General features: G+C 41.0%; 1 protein-coding gene across 1 annotated transcript in view; it reads left to right on the forward strand.

Annotated features, from left to right (window-relative positions):
- Positions 1–347: 347 nt before the first annotated feature.
- Positions 348–19,851, forward strand: part of KDM3A (lysine demethylase 3A) — a 28,239-nt gene continuing 8,735 nt past the window's right edge. The window contains exons 1-14 of the mRNA XM_066548763.1: positions 348–529; positions 3,019–3,168; positions 5,315–5,425; positions 6,948–7,050; positions 7,675–7,799; positions 8,282–8,354; positions 8,435–8,523; positions 10,575–10,726; positions 11,722–12,284; positions 13,496–13,697; positions 15,108–15,322; positions 17,984–18,136; positions 18,429–18,524; positions 18,857–18,984. Coding sequence (XP_066404860.1) covers positions 359–529; positions 3,019–3,168; positions 5,315–5,425; positions 6,948–7,050; positions 7,675–7,799; positions 8,282–8,354; positions 8,435–8,523; positions 10,575–10,726; positions 11,722–12,284; positions 13,496–13,697; positions 15,108–15,322; positions 17,984–18,136; positions 18,429–18,524; positions 18,857–18,984 — 2,331 coding nt within the window. The 5' untranslated portion in view covers positions 348–358. The remainder of the gene's footprint in view (positions 530–3,018; positions 3,169–5,314; positions 5,426–6,947; positions 7,051–7,674; positions 7,800–8,281; positions 8,355–8,434; positions 8,524–10,574; positions 10,727–11,721; positions 12,285–13,495; positions 13,698–15,107; positions 15,323–17,983; positions 18,137–18,428; positions 18,525–18,856; positions 18,985–19,851) is intronic.

Below are 19,851 nucleotides of genomic sequence, written 5' to 3' on the forward strand. Positions count from 1 at the left end.
CTTGGCCTGGTCGCCTGCTCCCTCCCTTTGGCTGCCGCCCGGCGCTCTGACTCCTCGGAGGAGGAAACAAAGAGGCGGCGGGGGTGGGAATGGCCGGGAGCTGCGCTGCAGCCATTCTGGAAAGACCTTCTGGTGTTTCCTTCCACCCACCCTCGCTGAGTAGTGATTAACAGGACCGTGGGCGGGGGGGGGGGGGGGGGGGGGGCGACCTGTGGGTGTCCGCGGGTCCGGCTGGAGCCGCTTGGAGAAGCGGGGGGGGCGGCCGGGAGAGGAAGGAGGAAGCGCTCACCGCCCTGCCCTGTGTGTTTCTCTCCTCCTTCCGTCGCTTTCCTCGCTGAAGCCCTCCCGATGAGTTAAAATGGTGCTGAGGCTCGAGGGGAGCTGGTCGCTGCTCGTAGGAAAGAGGTTCCTCTGCCTGTCGGAAGAGGAGGACAGGACGTGGGACGCCAGCCTCATCTCGGAATGGCCCTGGAAGTCGGGCAGGATCCGGGCTGTGTCACACACGGACATATCCAAACAAGACCTGAAGGTAACCGGGAACTTTCCGAGGGACCCGCTAAATGCAGCGTGTGGCCGGGGAAGTTGGTGTGGCTGTGTGTACACGTGTGTGCACGTGCTGCTCTCGGGGGCAGAGCAGACGGAGACTTGGCCGACACGTTTGGAAACGTGCACCCCTGCCCGAGTCCCCGATGTGCTGGTACTAATGCCGCAAATTATCTCGAACTAATTACAAATGTGCTTTCTTCCACCGGCATTTTGAAAAGCAGGTTTTTACCGCACCCACTGCGCCTATGGTTTATTTCCTAAAGGTAAATTAAGGTCTTGCCAGCTGTGAACAGGTTTTTGCCCCCGGAGTTGAAACCCAAGCCCTCCAATGCTGTTGGGATTGGTGACTTTCCTTTCCTGCTTTTGGAGCAACTACTTGGGTTTTAAAGTCGCACCAAACTCACGCCTGGTGCTGGAGGTCTCTCGGACTCTTCTTGCATGGTGGCCTCTTCTTATTAATGATTACCGAGTGGGTTTTTGAGCACATAGTTACTGCAAAGGTGGTGTAATTGGTTAGCTGTGCATTTTGGGTGGGAGTCAAGCTACGTTTACGGTTTGGCTGTGAAGTTGTTAAGGGGCTTTATTTGGCAGCTGTAGACATTAGAAGTATTCAGCCATGTCTGGACACTTACTGGAGTGTAAACTGAGTGCTGCTCCCCAAGGACCGAACTCCATTGTAGCAGCGGCATCTTGTGCTTGTTCCTACAGAAGGCTTCGATGGCTGTCCTGTGACAGCAAGAACAGCACCATCTTCCCGTTTTAGCTGTCTGCTTTCCTCTTTTTTGGTGATGAGAGCTTAGTGATTTCCGATTAACTGACTTACTTGTCAAACAAAGCGAAACTTCGGATGTTTCTAACTCTTTCAAGAAAGCGTAAACTTTGTTATCAGCTTGTTGTTGTGGATCTGCGGCAGGGGTGGAGCTTTGTCCATTTTTGGGCGTGGGGCTGTGCCCTGTGCCGTGCTGGGAGTGAGGAGGAGGTTCTTGGTCCAGAAAACTCTTAGGGACTTTGTCAGCAAAGGAGAAGAAGCAGGTGCTAATGGGGTCTCTATTGTGAGCTTTGTAGCTGGTTACGGTTCTGCCAGAAGCGATTTTCTTGATGTGTTCTCCAGTTGAAAAGTAAAGAAGTTGCAGAATGGGCAATGGAGGTGTGGAGAACTTTGTATCAAAACAAATCCCATCTCCTTTCCTCCCTCAGTTCTGTACCGACATGATAGACCCGAAAAAATAAAGGATTGAGAGGGGGGATTAAGAATTTCTCCTGTAAAAGAGTAGAAGTATTTATTTCAATTTTTATTTTGTATAGAGGGACTCTCAACTGCTTTTGAAATGCTTTTGTCAACTGTGTTTTCTTGTGTGTGCAGTGATGCAGTAGACTGAACAAGCCATTCTGGTTCTGGTTGTTATTTGCTTATCTCTTTCATAGTTTCTGTGCACCTCAAAATTACCAAGTTCATTTCTGCACCCATTAGTTCGATGACTCCTGGCTGTGGTAATGATGTTTGTGTGCATGTTTTCACTTGCCTTTCCCCTGAGAGGGATGATAAAATTTCAGGAAATGTTTCTGAGATTCACTCAATTGAGATTTCTGTGCTGTTTCCTAAATGCAGTTAGGTTGGATTGCTGTGTTCTTTGGGAAGAGAAAATTATTTTTTCCAAGAGCAGAGTCCTCTACCAAGATGTTCCAATTCCTGTATTCAGGCCAAGTTGTATTTGTGGTCTTTCCCAATACCTTGGTGATCTCCCATGTTGCCTTTGAAATTAGGGTAATGCTGTCCCAAAGATATTGGTCAAGCCATCATATTTATGCCACAAAATTGCTTTCTTCTTGAAAAATCTGCATTGTTTATGAAATTCACAAGGATAAGTAGCAGTTAAAAGCAGTCAAGAAGTGACCTTCACATTATATAATTTGATCACCTTTACCATCCTACTGTCATTTGTGCTTTCAATAAGTTGGTTGAAGTTATTCTTTGGGATTGGTATTTTTAAAATAATTTTGGAAAAAAAAAAAACCAACTTGTTTATTCCACTGCTCTAGAATTTGTGGGAAATCCATGTGCCACTTCTGTAGGCAGTCCTTTGGCTTTAGTGGACTTTTTGGGGGGGGATATATATTTTTCCCTGCTTGTAAACACCAGTGACAGTGTTAACATATTTAATTACCTTTAAGCAGCATTAAACTTTTTGAGATGGGAAGTTGTAAAGTTAAATGTAAATACTATTATTTTATGTGACAGTAATGATGATAAACCAATTAACATTGACTGTCACTTAGAAAATACTGGGTCAACCTTGGATGCTTTAGTGATTGCTTGATTATGTGACAGGCAATAATCATGCTGGAATTATAAGTACATTTATTGGTGGTTTTTTTTTTATTTTTGAGTAAATTGATGAGTTTATCTTTTCCATGTCGAATGTGTCTGAATTTTATAGGTAGTCACTCCCTCACTTTGCTTCCTTTCTGTAGATTTGTGTAGAATTTGATGATGAATCATGGGAGAAGCGAAGATGGATAGAAGTCTACAGCAGGATGATGATAGCATTCCTGGTGGAGCAAAAGCTGGTGCTGGCTGAAAGAAAAACCCAATCCATGCCTCCTGTCCAGTGGCCTGCAATGGCAAGTACACCCTTGGCTTGAGTCACTTAGGTTCTGCAGCTGCACCTTCTGGGACAGCTTTGTCACCAGTGGGAATTCCTCCAGTGCAGCCTCACTCCTGGGTGTCTTGGGAAGGGAGAAAATCTCTTTGTGCAGCTCAAACTGACAGAGCTCAGCAGCATTTGAAGTTGGGGACACAAGGATGTGTTTTTATGACTTTGCTTCTCTCTCAAACCCCTGTTCTGTATATTGTTAATTCATTCTCCCTCTAGTCTTGTGTTTTGTTTCATCTTCCACAAAGTAGAAAAAATAGAAAAAGTGTAAATGATAGGCTTCTAAGGATAGCCTGTGTTTTTATTTTAAGTTTTTGACTCTGCCTTGAGTTAATGCTATGGTGATTCTTGATCCTGAGACAAAAATCATTCAGATTACTTTAATGTGATGCCTGCCTGGTACAAGTGATTTGTGAGATTTAGGTTTTCTGCATGCAAAAAGCTGAGCTATACTGTACAAGGAGAGAACTGAGCTTTCTGTACCTGCCATGCATGGCTGAATAGGCAAATTAGCCAGGGGAGGTGAACAGGGAACATTTCCTAATGTATTCAGCCAGTGTAGTTGTACTTGACTACTTTGGATATTGCTGCTCAAGAAAGCAGTGAGATAAGTGAAAATGCAAACATGTAAACTTGCTGAACATGAATATGCTGAAGCTGTAGTCTGTGTTTTAATACTATTAACTTTGCTAGGCATAAAGTGTGCATTGTAATTCATATTGCTGCATTTTAGCTGGTCTTTCTTTCTTAAGCAAAGCCATTCTAAGCAATATTTATTACAAGTAGGGCCCAATAGAATGGGAGAGGAAATGGAAATATAAATCCTTAATTTTATTTCCTGGGCTGTGCATTGATATTAGCAGTTCCTCTGGTAGATTTTGCCGACAGCTTGTTCTGAAAACCTTCATATTTAAACTTAGCTGTTGTCCATTTCCAGGTATCTGAATAGTTCTTACTGGATACTTCAGTTTTGGTATAAGGTTTTCTTCCTGAGGTGTTTGATGTGTCAGTTCATGCAGGGTGCATGTTCCAAAGCTCATTTAGCAAAGGATCAAATGTAGGCCAGTCCTGGATCTTGCCTTGGCAAAAAAAGACTTTTTCTCCCTTTATCATCACACGGGGCAGGAAAGCAGAGGTCATGAAAGAGATGTGTGAATTAATTTATTTGAAACTTGATCACAACTTCCTGGTTGAAGTGTATGGGAGAGTGTGTTTGTGACAAATGGAGTAGCTCTGGTAGTGCCCAGTTACTCCTGTAGAGACTCTTGTCCCTCATGTGGGGATCTTGTCCCTCTGCCAGTGCTGTCCTAACTGAGGTGAAGACAAGAAGGAGTATCTGGTTTTGGAGGACTGATCAAAGAAAGGCCTTCTCCTGTCAGAATGATTTCCTTTTTTAAATGGGGCACAGTTACACTTTTCATGTAGGGAGGAGTTACTGTTGCCACTTCTCTTGTTCCAGGCTCCTGGTGCCTGCTCTCTCAGATCTGGTACTGCCACTAGACAAAATTTAATTTTGAGCACGTTAGGAAGTGTTCAGAAGCTTTTAAAGGAAATTTTTGTTTCTTCTCTGTTCTTAAGGCTTTTGGTATGTCTGAACACAACTTCATCATTGCACTGCAGTGTTACAGCAACTGTGAGGCTGTCCAAATCATCATGTGTGCCTAAATAAAGGTTTCAGTGTTTTCAGGGTTGCACAGATTTTGAGAACTTTAATGTAAACTATGCTGCAGACATTCATTGATTTGCTAGCTATTTCCCCAGTCTGCCATAAAGAGGTTTATTAGTAATATATCTGCAATTAGAATTATTACATTAATAAATTTTTCATGTGGACATGAATGATTAATTGCCAATGATAGCCACCTGCACTGAATTGCTAGTTCATGCTGATATATGAAATTAGTTTCAAGTGGAGTCCAGTAACTTTCATTAGGTGTGTTTTAGAAGTTTTATTGGAAACTTGCTCTGTTTTCAAGAGTTGCATGTAGATGTGGTAATGTAACAGAGAAATAGAAGCAAAATTAAAATTTAAAAAATTACAATTAATTTTTAAATGCAAATGATGAATTATGAGATCTTCCTGTTTCTGAGAACACGTTTATCATTTTTTTTAGACCTACAAGTCCTTAGTGGACAAAGCTGGAATGGGATCACTGGTTTCAGTGCGCTACCTGGGTGAAGAGAAATGTGTTTTCCTTTCTAAAGACCTCTTGACACCCATCCAGGTAACCTTGACTGGCTTTGTAAAGATGAATCTCTTATCTTGATATTTAGGATGCATCAGGGTAATGTAATCAATGCAAACTTCAGATGGGTAAAAACTTGTAGTAGGTGCTTATTTCTGTAACTCATAAATAGCAGTTCTGAATGAAACATGTCTGATTAAAACCCCCTGGAGATAATTCAGGCCAGGGTCACCTAGGGGAGCTGGATGGGGGAGTGTACTAGGACAGTTATTCATGTGACAGCAGTTTCATGTGGATTTTGGGGATAACCTGGAATAGTTTCCCTTTCTTCTTTTACACATGAACTTTGTGCAGGGAGTTGCAGCAATGTCTGGCATAAATCTTGCTATTTAACAGAAGCACATCACTGCTAATCCCAAACAAATGAGGGATTGGGCAGAATGGAAATGAGATGATTGAATTACTGAGCACCAGAGGAAAGTTTGTTTGTGGAAATTAGGTACAGGTGGGTTGAAGCTATTGTTCCTGGGCAGGTGTTTGGAAGAATAGTATCTGCTAAAGATAAAGGATTTAGTCTTTTTAGGAAATTAGTCTCTGTAACCTGTAAACAATCTGAAATGAAAGTAGTAATTGTTGTCCTGTGTTGAGACTGCAAGTAGTGCCATCATTAATGTTCTACTTAGACTTGTTAGCAGTCAGCAAATATACAAGTCCTTTAGAGAAACTGGCAAGAGAGTCACTAAAAGCCAAGTTTGAGTTGTAGATAGTTGTCTTGCTTATGTTAGCTCAGAAGCAGGGTTGAGATCTCTTTATGCAGAAGCCTTATCTCAGCACTGCAGTGGAAAAGATTGCTTTACTGGCATCTTGAATAACACTTTATTGACTTCCAGTTCTTCAGTCTCCTGCCTCTTACAAATATCAGAGCAGTGCCTGGGACAAAAAGATAAAACCCAACCCCAAACCCTTTTCTTATTTGCACTCTCTGAGCCTTGGGTGGAAACTTGCAGTGACCTTTCCATTTCAGAATCAATTCATTCAAGAATTTCAGAGGAAAAAATAATACCCATACATTATGCTGAAGAATGATGAATAATTTAGATGTAGCTGACTCTGTTTTCATTCATATAAACATTTTATAATGGTGTCTTGACACTTACTGGATCCTGGCATTATCATAAATAGAAACATAAAATATTTTCATTTGCATCTGCTCAGGACAAATATGCTGCTGCTTCTGAGGACTTAAAATCCAAAGTTAAGAATGGACAGTTCAATTAAGCTTACTGCTCATTAGCAATGTAGTACTACAAAGCTGGGTTGTTTTCAGAACAATATTAAAGTAGACCTGCAGAGCTCATTTCAGACTCTCTTGCAGATTCTTGTTGTGAATTAGTGATAAAAAAATAACCTGCCTCCAGTCCACCAACCTAGAACTGCTGGGGAACAGATTAATGAGAATTGGATTTGTGTGGATTTCTGCCATCTGGATTTTAAATATTGTGGGATTTTGTCAAAAGCATTATCCTGAATGCAAACTTCTGTTCTTTTTTTCCTGAAATAGGATGTGGATGGTTCCAGGCTTTCTCTTAAAGATGATCAAAATGTAAATGAAGAAATTCAGGCTCTGGTTAAGAAACACCTTGATGAGACACGCTTGGTCCAAGGTACAAGCATACTGTGGAGCAGAAAACTGGCAATAAATGGCCAAGTCCAAAGGGAAATCCTTGCAGTGTTGGTGTAATTAATTGGTAATCTGTTCTAGGGGATAAAAGCTTTTTAAAAATACTGATTTTACTCTCACAGCAGTGAATGCAAAATGTGAAGGATTGTAGATGTTTAAGTTTCAAGTATTTCTTTTGAAAGAGTGAGTGTGTAATTCAGGCACATATAGATGGCCTGGTACTTGTGAAATAGATCAAACTTGTAGCAATTCTCAAAAATTTTGAGTTGTTTATTGTTTCAAGCAACTTGATTTTTTTTTCCAGTTTGTTGCTTGTTTGTGAAAACTTCCAGGGTGTTGTATAGAGGCCTCCTTTTTTAGTAAAATTTAAAATTGTTCCTTTTCTTTGCCAGAAGAAGATATAAATTCTTTAATTACTGGGTTCACACCAGCATATTTGTACTTATGTGCTTGTACATGCAGGGAGTGACCTTTTTGAAAAGGTAAATATTGCATCTTACAGTTTTCATTTCCCATACTGTAAGAACAGGAAGAATTCATTTTGATAACTGTGGTCATCTTCATGCCTTATTTGTCTTAAGCTCTATATTTTTCCCCAATTTTGTAGGTGGAAAAAATATCATTGGTTCAAAAATTAGGATTTATAGCCTGGACCCTTCCACTCAGTGGTTCACAGCTGTTGTTGTCAATGGTAATCCAGCTACAAGAACTCTAGAAGTCAACTGTCAGGAGGTAGGAGGCAGCTGCAGTGGTTTACAAATGGATATGGGGAATAAGTGCAAATTTTATTTATGTCTCCACCAGCACCATTTTTATTTCTGTCTTTACTGTAATCTTTAAACATGGGTGTCAGCATAGTGCAGAGCAATATAACCCAAACTGTTCCTTTATGCTGCAGGTAGATTATTAAATAACAAATGTCCTTGTATGAAAAATGAGGGAGACCTGGAGTTTTTATTCTGAGAGTGAAACAAGCATGATCTTGGTTTCTTTGCTCTCTGTGCTGTGCAGACAGCACAAGTTCTCAAGCACCAGTTTTGTATTTTTATGCAGAGACACTGTCACATGGTGTGTTGTTAAATTCAGCTTGGTATTCAAAGAACCTAGAAGTTGAGTGTCTAAGCTTAGTCTGTACCACAACATCTAAGATAAATATATTTAAAATAGTTTCACCTCTCTAAATGGCTGTTTTTGTGTTCCCTGTCCTTTTCAAGATTCCAGCTTTAAAAACTCTTGATCCAGAATTAATTCATGTTGAAATCATATATGACAACAATGGAAAGTGTGGTAAGACCTATTACTTTTTGTCCTTCAAACACTAAGTAGGTTATTTGTGATAGACTAATCTTGATCACCTTCTCTTCCAGATAAATCAAAAAGCTTTGGGGGTGTGAAAAGGAAGTCATCTGATAGCAGTGGAAGTGTTGATGCTAAACACACAAAATCTTCTCCTGAGGTAATGTCTTGCTCTGTTATATATGGCTGTTACATAATGATTATGTCACTTCTCACAACATCTTAAATAAGGATTAGATTGGAAAGTAGAATGATAAATGTAATCCCTTGGAGGGTGTGTTGAGTTCTTTCAAACTTGTCTGGGCATGAATTGAACATCTTGCCTTGTGATAATTGGAGTAAAAGCTACTAAGCCTTGAATGTTGGTGCTTTGTTGGGGCTTTTGTTTGTTCGATTTTTGTTTGTTTGGGGTTTTTTTAACTGTACTTTTTGCCCCCTCCTTCTGCTTAAGAGTTGGTCTGCCTGGTCTCATGTATTCTTGCAGTAGGAGAAAACACAAAGGAGTTCTGAGGTTTATAACTTTTGCATTTCATGTTCTTTAACCATTTTGTACATGAAGCCAAAACCTCCAGCTGCACTTGGATGCTCTGAGCATTCAAGCTGCACAAGCAGCAGTGGAAGGTTGTTCCAGTACAGAAAGGAGACGTGACTTTTCTGGTACTTTCATGTCTACTTTTATTTCTTTTGTGAGTGACCTGCTGGCTATCACTGAGAGATTAATAAACTCTCAAAGGTCAAAAGACAATCTGGTAACTTCAGTGTAGAAGTGCAAAAATGAAAAATCATGGCTTGGTTGAAGAAAACTTGCCCTATAATTTTACCCCAGTATTTCAGACCAAAAACCTGCATTTTAGGCAGGAGTTTAGCCAGTCTTTGGGAAGCTCTGGAATAGGAGGGAGAGGGTTGTGTTATTTCTGTGCAGATCTTTCACAACCTCACAAAGAACCAGCCTGAGGTACCCAGCACAGGGGAAGGTGCCTGAATGAGGAGTGTCCCCTGTCCTGTATTTACTGCTGAGGAAGAGTGTGCAGCAGAGCACCATGGAGGAGCAAAGGATTGCAGTCTTGTGTTTCCACAGCTTGTGCTTGGGTACCTTTAGCAGCTTTTGGTGCTCAGTTTGCCTTCAGTTTTCTGCATAATTCAGCCATTGAACAGTCTGCTTGACACAGAATGTATTTTACATTCCAAGTGCCCTACTGAAGAATTACCATGATCTGAATTCATAACTTGTTTTTCCTTAAAGTAGTGGAGTTATTTACTTCTCATTTTTCAGTCTACCTTCCTTCAAAGGACTGGATCATTTTTCACTTTTGCACTCTTTGGGAAATGCCTTGCAACCATTTTTTCAGAGTGGTTACAGTGAGTGTGCTTTCTAGTAAGGAAACCAGGAGCTATTTGTTGCTCTGATTTTGGTGGATGTCAGTATGTGGGAGTGATTAGCTGAAGCCATATTTTTTGTTAATAAATATGTGATAGTACTGATTTCTTGTGTGGAGTTAATTATCTGCAGCATTTTTCTGAGAGCTTGACTTGGTGCCTGACAGCTGTGTAATACCAAAGGAAAAAGGAAATATTTTGGAGCTGATGCTAATGAGCCTGTAGTGGAACTTCCCAGCTGGGGAAGGACCCCCACAGGAAAGCCACTGTTCTAAAGACCCCTGGTAATTTGGTAGGCCTGTTGTATTTCTAAATTAATTACAGATTTCTCAGGATGGTGATTTAATCAATGTAGGATTTCTGTACTTAACACTTTCTAGAATTCTGCTGCAAAGATTTTCTTGCTACAAGAAAGTTCACATCTAGATCTTTGGTAATGCTGTCAGTCTTCACAGTTCTGATTTTCACTGGGATTTTCAGCTGAGATTAGAAATCTATTTCTGACTGCCAATTGCTGCAATTACTTTAGAAACATTGTTGCACTGGCAGTTACAAAGAGCAGAGCTTTCTGTCTTTTTTCCACTTTCTTAATGCACTTTCCCAAAAAAGTTAGTTGTTAATTGGAGGCAAATGAATTAACATGAACAGTCTTTCATGGAACCCATGAAGTTTAAAAGGACACTTTAAAGTCTTTCCACCTCATGAACTGAGTGACTCTTTACTTTATTAAACATGGTAAGAAGAGTATTATTCTGTTTTTCCTTTCAGGCTGAACCCTGCAAAGCCAGAATTTGTTGTCCTGAATTTTCCTACCTGTTAAAATCTCCCTTGCAGGTTTCTCCCAGTCAGGGACACGTGCAGTCAGTACCAACTGTGCTGGGTGAAGCACTGCTGGGATGTACTCCTGCAAATAAAGACCAAAGGCACCCAGGCCTGCCCCTGCCAGCCAACTCACCACCCAACCTTGGTGCAGAGACTCCTCAGGGGTAAGGAAGCAGTTTTATGCTTATACAGACATTTTACCTCCAAAAAGAGTTCTGATTCTTAGCACAAGAAGCTCTGAGGTCATTTTCAAGAGCTGTAGTAACTCCTCTTCTGCTATACCAGCATAGGAAAGTGTTAGATTGGCCTGCCTGGATATGTAATTTACTTCCTAATGCCATGTTCTTACTTAACTTTAAGGAAGTGGCCCTTCAGTGTCCCAGGCTATTGTCACTGTTTCATTGTCCCCATCTGTAAAAGGATACACAGGTGTGGTGCCTGCTTTGTCAAATGCATTCCTTCCCTGCCCCCAGGAAAAGCAGAACCTGTTCAGGCAGGTGTCTGCTTTCTTGTAGATCAGCTACAGATCCCCAGTTAGATTTCTGTTGAACACCAGTGCCTTTGGACTTTTGTTACCCCCAGTTCTGTCACAAAATGGATGTCATGGTAGAAACAGTGTGACAGGAAAACCCAAATTTGAAGTGCTAATAGGGATTTTTCTGCTAGTTTTGTCTCACATGCTGAATGTGGAAAATATGATTTTTTTAAAAGGTTTTTTGTGAGAGAGGTTTTACAGTCTCCAGCACAGTAACTTGTGGTGCCAGTCAGAAGTTCCTTGAGAATCTGCCCACAGACATGCAAATGAAATTCATTTGGTTATTCAGCAGTTGCCTGAAGGAAATGAGAAAGCAACTATTTATTTGTGAGAGAAGGAAGTGGAGTAGCAGCAAATACCTAAATTTGTGTGTGCCTACATGGGTGTACAGCTTTATTGTTCTAACTTTAAAAAAATTAATCCCAAATAAAACACCTGAAAAACACAAACCCATTTAGCCTCACACAAAATATAAAATACTCAAACATCAGAACTCAAAGCACATAATTAAATAACTAAATTTCATCTTTCAAGCTTTGAGTGTGCCTGGATTGAGCAGCTGATGCTCTGATTTGTTTGACACATTTGTGGGTTTTTTTCTAATTATTGCATGTTGTGTTTCAGCACATGTAGACGAAGCCTACCAGAAACTCATCCTTCCTGTCTCAGTACTGGAGTTAAACCAGTGACAGAAGAGCTGACAGCCTTTCCTAAAGTGAGCTTTATGTCTAAAGAACAAACACAAAATCCCAGTGAGCAAAATGGTAAATATACCTCTTTGAAAACCTCAAGACCTTCATCTTTAACTGATTCAGCCAATGAAAAGGGAACCAACCTGAAGAATACTAATGAACCTTTTATGAAGGCCACAACAAACTTTCCCAAGGAATGCATTTCCATAAAACAGTTGCAGCATCCCAACCCTTCTGTAGCAATACCCAGAGGCAGTGGCACTGTTGAACTGCAGAGAACTTTAGACTGCAGACCCTCAACCTCAGATGCTCATCTTCTGTCCTTCAGTGAGTGTGGGCTTAAATCACAAAGCAGCTACAGCAGCCACAAAGGAAACAAGATTGATGAACTTGCAGACATGGAGTTTTTTATTAGAAGAAATTCAAATGAGATTCTTTGTGACAAAAGTGAAAGTGAAAGCTTTTGGACTGGAAGTGCCAAAGTCCAGGATAATAGTAAGTGTTCCTAAAATTTCCTGTCATATGAAAGTTCTTGTAATTTCTAACTACTTAGAAGTAGGTAATTTGTTACAGATGCAACATTAGTAATTTAAATTGTGTGAGTAAAGCAGCAACTTGAGTTATTTGTATATACTTTTAAGACAGGAATGCAACAAGCTGGAGAAACACCTTTTCCTGATAAAGGAAAAGGACTAATAATTAATTTTTAAAATAAGTTGTTACAAAATATATGCAAGAACAGAATGGCAAAAGAGGTTACAAAATCAAGGTTCTTTTGGAATACAGATGCTGGTGTCATAATGAGCCTACCTTTTAGCAATGGTCCTAAATTTTACAAACATGGTTAGGGATGGAAGTTGTCCTTAACAAAGCTCTGTTCAAGAGAGGCTTTGATTTAAAAACTCTCATAAGTGCAAAACAAACACAAACCCATCCACCAAAAATTAAAACTCACTCAGCCCCAAAACCACCCACCTTGTTCCTCTTTTCCATTTGGTGAGCTCTTCAGGTTTTCACGTGGGACGGGAGGGGATAGGCTGTGGTTGTTTAAGGAGCTGGACTCCTGGTGTCCTGCTGTGCTTCAGGTGGTGTTGCTGATTGTTCAGGATTCTGGGAATCCCCCTACATACCCACTCTTTTTCTTTTTTTTTCTATCTCTTGTTGCTTGGTCTTGGCTTACCATGTGCTGTTCCATAATTAGCATGGATACACAGCCAGCCAAGCAGTCACTGTTGTGTCCCCTGCAAGGCCTCACTGGCAGTGTAGGAGGAAGGGAAATGTTTGGCATCTGTTACAGTAAGATGCTGAAAGCTGTTGCATCATGAAGGGGGAAAACAGGACTGAGAAATGGCCGGGTTGTACTCTGTCCCAATTTATTGTGAAATATGGTTGCTCAGGGCTCCAGCTCTGGCTGAAGAACTTCCTTTAAAAGCAGATGTTCTTTCAAAATGCTCCTCTGTGAAAAAGTGAAAGGAGCTCTGGGTTCCACAGAGTCTGTGTGACTTCCCTGGAACTGCAGCTTGAAACAGTTCCTGCTGACTGCAGAAGAGGTTTCTGCCAACTGCAAATATTTTTAGCATAACTTAGGTTCAGTGTAATGTGAAACTTGCAGGAGAAGTTGATGTGAGTCTTTCACTAAGATACATTTGCTGGCACTTCTGTGAGAGAAGCCTCGGTTTTTCTGACGCTGGCTGCTCTCCCTGCAGTAATTGTCCGCAAGTCCATCCTGGCTGATGCTGCCAAGGTGAAGAAGCTGCAGCAGAGCGGGGAGGCCTTTGTGCAGGACGGCTCCTGCAACAACATCGCCCCTCACCTGCACAAGTGCCGCGAGTGCCGCCTGGACAGCTACCGCAAGAACAAGGAGCAGAGGGACTCCACCGTCTTCTGCCGCTTCTTCCACTTCAGGAGGTGAGGACCATTCACATCAGCACTGTGAGAAATGAAAAAAAAACCCCAGAATAGTCTCATGGAGGTCTCTGTTGCAGAGCTATTTAGTGCTGGTGTGTAGCTATAAGACCCAATATATCCAACTAATGAGTGGCTGCCAATGGTTTTTTAGCCCTTAGAAATTGTACAAGTGCTTCATTTGAGCAGAAAATATTTTGGCAGGACTTAGAGCTTTTTATTTTGCTGTTCTGGGCTGAGTGCCAGTAGGATAACATGAGTTTACTTTGAGTGCTACAGCTCAGTAGAATTGGAGATCCTAATGAGAGGGTAGATTCCATGCAGGTTTCCCAAAGTTTAGTGGTTGGATGCCTGGAGTGTTAGCCATGAACCCACAGCCATGGAAGGGTTGCAGTAAGTGGCTATGGGCTTTCAGCTGGGGACATTTAAGCTTCTCATGGAAGTGTTTAATCTGTGCACCCACTGGAATTCAGTTTTGTTGCTAAACATCTTAAAAAATACAAATGTGTTACTAATCTGTTATTTATCCTCAGATTAGAGATTTTACTATAGTAAATCTTTGTATAATCTGATGTGTGAGACCAAAGTAACAACAGAGTATGCTAATTCATCCTCTCAGGGTAACAATCCAGACTTGCAGTGCAGTTCCAATCGGATGAATCCTTTGGTTTAGAACTTGAAACTGATGGAATTATCCCTTTTCATTGAATGTGCCATCTGCCAAATCTGGAGATGGCATTTGTCTGATGACAGTAGCTGCCAGCACGTGTTCTCCTGGCACACCTAACACTACAGTGAGCACACGTTGTCATCAGAAGTCACCTTCCTTCTTCAGCATTTAGTAAAAAGGTTCCTGAGAAGAACTCTTCATGTTTTCCATTTAAGACACTACTAACAATATAGATCTCATTCTTTCCACCTACTCAGAATCACTCAAGAATATATCTTACTCAAATTTTGCTTGATGCTTTTTGACAGCTGCTTCCAAGTGAATTGTTCCTTGAAATATATTCTATATTTAAGGCATTCTAACTTCTCTTGAGAATTGTATGTAGTCCTAGATAAAATTATTGCTGTTGCCATCTCTAAATGTGGCCTTAATGCCAGTTTATTTTAAAAATTGTAAATCTGATTTGGTTTTGTGTGACTAAAGAGCCACTTGTTGTAAGGTAGATTTCCTAACTAAAAACCTGAATGTTTTCAGTCTTTTTTCTTGAAAACAAGCAGTGCATTGAATGTGCTTAATGCTAGTGACCAGTATGTGTACCCATGTCTGTTGTAACCTTTGAGTAAATTCATTGGCATACAGTACACACACTTGCAACTCAAGCATGGACTGATTGGAATGGATTTAAACAGGTGCAGCATTTGAGATGATGAGGGCTTTTTCTCCTTTTCCCCCTTTTTCATTAGGCTGCAGTTTAATAAGCATGGGATACTGCGTGAGGAAGGTTTCTTAACTCCAAATAAGTACGACCCTGAGGCCATTAGCCTGTGGCTGCCCTTATCCAAAAATGTTGTGGGTCTAGATCTGGACACAGCAAAGTACATCCTGGCCAACATTGGAGACCACTTCTGCCAGCTGGTGATATCTGAAAAGGAAGTCATGTCAACGATAGAACCACACAGTAAGATCAACTTGTATTGAAATCATTTGTGTTTTCACAGCTTTATGTGAAGCTTTGAGCTTCTGTGGGAAAATTAATTGTGTATATTTGGAAATGCCATGTAAGATTGAGTGTCCCTCTCTCTTTTCAGAGAGGGAATGGTTAAGAGCCACTGTGAACTGGTGTCAACAACTCTTTGCTCCTCACAGGGAGGGGGAAAGGGAAGGGCAATTCCACCCTTCTTTGTCAGAAGTTGTTTCTCAATTTATCAAATTACTTTTCCTGTTACAAAGGGAAAAAAAATCAAGTAAACTACCAGGTAGCTGACAACAAAATCTGTTCTTGGTGTGAAAATGAAATAAAGATTTTACTTTGCACAGGTTCTGTTAGATTGCTTTGGCCCTATTTTATTATAACTGCATCATGGACCTAATGCTGTCTGTCAGGAAAAGAGATTTTTTTTTTTTTTCCCCTTCCCCTGCAAGTTTCCAGTAGCACTTTTAGGAGTGATTGTGTGCAGCCCTACTGGGCATAGAGCAGAGGAGTGCTGGGGATGGGATAACTGGTTGGGGAGGGTAATTAGTGTAGGCAGGGCAAACGTAGCACCCCCAAACACAGAGGTTTGGCCACATCAAAATACTTCTGTAGCAAATGTGAGCAGACAAATGGGGAAGTCTACAACCTTGCATCATCACTTCTCAGAGCAGAATGACTCCTAAAGCTGTGTTTGTTTTCTGGGTTTTAAGTGCATGACCAGGGTACAGCACAGTTTAGGAGATTTGCCACTGCCTGCTGTGTTTGTGGAGTGTTGACATTAGATAAAGATCCTCTCAGTCTGGCAGTCACTTCATTGTTCTGAAAGAATAAAAAAAGCTGAACAAGCTTGAATGCCCTTCAAAAGCAGGGGGAAGATTTGAGATATTCCAGAAATACTCATGGTGGGGTCTTACCTTGGGCTGCTTGGAATCTGCAAGTTTTGCTCTTCTCTTGACCCCCAACATGTTCAGGTCTGTGGAACCAATTTATCTGTAGCCAGAGTGAGATGTATAGACTAAAATACAGAAAGACTTTTGGGAGAGTGAAGCTTTGGGTGAATTCATGAAACAAAGGGAAGGTGTGGTGTTTCTTAATAGCAGAGGATGCATCTGTTGGCACAGCTACCAGAAATATCCTCTGCTTAAAAAGGCACAGACATGTGTGAGCTCTGGAATTGGCTTGAAAGGAGCAAAATCTCATTAATTCATCTTTGATTTTATTGCCCTGACTGGTGAGAGTAAGGGAATCCACCTTCATTAATATGGAGGTTATTTTGAATGCCCTGGGCAGGAAAGAAGTAATTTACAGTCTGAATATGTGGTGTTCTTTGAACAGTACAGTGGGAGAGTGCTCAGTCAGCACAGGAAAAAGGGAGATTCTTCTGCCACCTTGGCTTGAAGTTATGGTAAATTTAAATGTGTTTTCCCTGTGAAGTAAAAGATTGACTAGTGTAGAAAGAGCAGCTTGTTTGGTCACGTTGTTCCTTGGCTACCAAATGCCAAAAGGAAACAGGATCAAACTACAGAGAGGAACCAAAAAAATAGGAGGAGTACAAAGAGAGAAGACTAAGAAAATATAGGAAATTGCATTCAAAAGATAAGAAAAAACCTTCATCCTGTTTGGGGGAAATTGGAGAGTTGACCTAGAAAATGATAAATATAGTGCATGTTTTTTAAAGGCAGAGAAGAATGGAGCTGGTGATATTTAGACCTCTGTCTCTTGGAAGAATTCTGAAGCAAGTACTCAAATCATTTTTACCTCCTACTTAAGAACAAATTGTGCTAAGCTATTCCAGTGTTGTTCCATACATAGTCAATGGGCATTATTCAGAACAAGAGCAGCAGATGTCTTGGATGCTGGTATGGTTTTCTTAGCATGCATTAGGACATGGTCTCTCATAACTTGCTTTTAAAATTAAGAAACATTGTGGGCAGGAAAGTTTCAGAGAATTTACAAGTGTGGAAGGTGGTAGGAGGAGGCAGGTGTGTGCTTTTTGTCTTGTCTAGTTTAGCTGGCAGCACAAGGAAGTGGAGATCAGGCTAAAATAATTCTTGCATAATCAGATTCCCTGAAAAATTATACAGCCCTGGAAGGGCTTGTAATTTTTTGCAATATACTGTCCATGTTTGGGATGTTTTGAGTGGACTGAAGAAGTGTCTTGGGATGAGGAAGGGGGAATAGAAAACCTGAACAGCAGCAGTCAGTGCTTCAAAGAAAATTCACCATTCTGAGAAGGTCAGATAAACACAAACACATAAAACCTCCCCAAAGGCAGACAGCTACTTGCCCACCATGCTGCTGAATAGAGAGCAAGGACAAGCTGGTTGTGGCAAGCTACACATTAAGTTTAACTTGCCAGGAGTACCTGAATTTATTTCCTGGATTGGCTGTGGGATTTCCACTTAGGAGAATGTCAGGAATGTGCTTGTTAACGTGGACAGGAATAAAAGCTGTGGTTGGTGCTGCACAGGAGGAAGCAAAGTGGTCCCAATTGCTTGGACTGTTGTGTAACAACAAAAGCCTTTTTTGGAGTCCCAACACAAGAGCAAGTGTGAGTCACATCCCTGTAGCTGAAGTGGCTGTAGTTACCTTGCAAACACTGAATTTGCTGGCACCAACACTGTGACTGTCCCGTTCTGCCTGCAGGACAGGTGGCCTGGAAGCGCGCGGTGCGCGGCGTCCGCGAGATGTGCGACGTGTGTGACACCACCATCTTCAACCTGCACTGGGTCTGCTCCAAGTGTGGCTTTGGGGTGTGTGTGGATTGCTACAGGATGAGGAAAAAAAGCTCACATGAAGGTGGGAATGCTTATTACTACCTGAAACAAAAGGGGAGGAGGGGAAATCAAATCTTCAGTGGACTTGGAAGTCAATGGCAACCTTAAACGAGCCAAAAAAAAGCCTTCCTAAACAAAAGGATGTGTTGTAGGCCTGTGGTTGGATGTAAGAAATGAGCCAAAGAAATTACTCAAAAAAAAGCCTTCCCAACTAAAAGGATGTGTTGTGGGCCTGTGGTTGGATGTATCAATAATAGTCAAATGTGTGGCTTTCCAGAGCAGCAGCAAAAAACTGTCATGGTTTTGTTTTACAGATGATGACTCGGATACTTTCTCCTGGTTTAAATGTGTGAAGGGACAGGCACATGAACCAGAGAATCTAATGCCTACACAAATAATTCCTGGAAAAGGTATTGGGAATATTTGATTATCATAAAAATGTGCTGTAGGATTTTGCTGTCTTTTGTGTGTTGTTGATATTGTACTTAGTGAGGTTTGATTTTAATGGTAAAGTTAGTAAAAGCTTAACATTTATTATCCAAAGACAGGAATAGCATGTGTGTTTAATACTATTTTATTATCTTTGACCTTTACAAAGAAGTAGCAGAAGTTCTTGTTTAATGATGAACAGTAGTCACATATTAGTGTTTAGCTGCACAACACACAGAGTTTCTTAACAAGTCCTGGTGCCTGCTGGATGTTGTGATTACATGTGAGCTCATTTGTGCTTCTCTCCCTTCAGCTCTCTATGATGTTGGTGACATTGTTCACTCCGTGAGAACAAAATGGGGAATAAAGGCAAATTGTCCTTGTGCAAATAAGCAGTTCAAAGCACTATCAAAGCCAGCTCTAAAGGAGGATTCCAAACAGGTATTGTTATTGCCTCTGTGTCTGTGCAGTTAAGTTTGTGTCAGTCTATTGCATGTTCCTGAAGCCACTGCCAATTTGACTTTGTAGGTTGCCAGCCCTGAGCTCTGTGATAACCCCACCACACAGGGACAATTTGTGTTCACTGTTCATCTTTCTGATCCAGCTCTTCTTTAAGTTTTTTGGGGAAATCTCATTTTGTTTGGATGTTTATTCATAGCCTTATCTTGAAAATAAATGTCACCTTAAGTGTAAGAAGCAGGTTGGACTTGATTTTGGTGTAAGCAATGAACAGAAGAGACCAAAAATATTTCAGTTGTTAAAAGTATGGAAGATAGTTATGTGAATCAAAAGTTAGCATTCAACTGACTTGGCTTCAGTCTTCTGAATCAAGATTTCCTGTGATTCTGGACAAAGAGCTGCACTAAATTTATCTACACATCTTCATAGAATTAGTTACTGCACTGGTGGTGTGAGGATAAGCTCATTAAAGGTTGAAACATTTTGTATTTTGTCATGTTTAGAATTCTTGCCAAGCATCAGCAGTCAGTGAGAGGTGAAATAGAGAATGTAATGGTAGGCAGACAAAAAAGCAGAATTTCTTAGCTGAATATTGTTTGAGCAGAGAGAGGAGATGTCACCAGTCATGCAGGAATCCCAGGGCAAAGCTGTGGTTTTGGTTATTCTGTTCCTAGAGCCTCCAAATCAGCCCAGATAAATCAGCTGCACAGGGGATGGACAATCCTGTGCCTGGATTGTGCTGGCCAGGCCAGGGCTGCACTCAGGCAGGTGTAGCTCACACCTGGCAGGTGAGTGCACCTTTCCTGCCACCTTAAGAGAAAATTTTAGGAATGCTCCATGTCTGTGTTA

The sequence above is a fragment of the Molothrus aeneus genome, chromosome 4 (assembly GCF_037042795.1).
Source record: "Molothrus aeneus isolate 106 chromosome 4, BPBGC_Maene_1.0, whole genome shotgun sequence".
Classification (NCBI taxonomy): Eukaryota; Metazoa; Chordata; class Aves; order Passeriformes; family Icteridae; genus Molothrus; species Molothrus aeneus.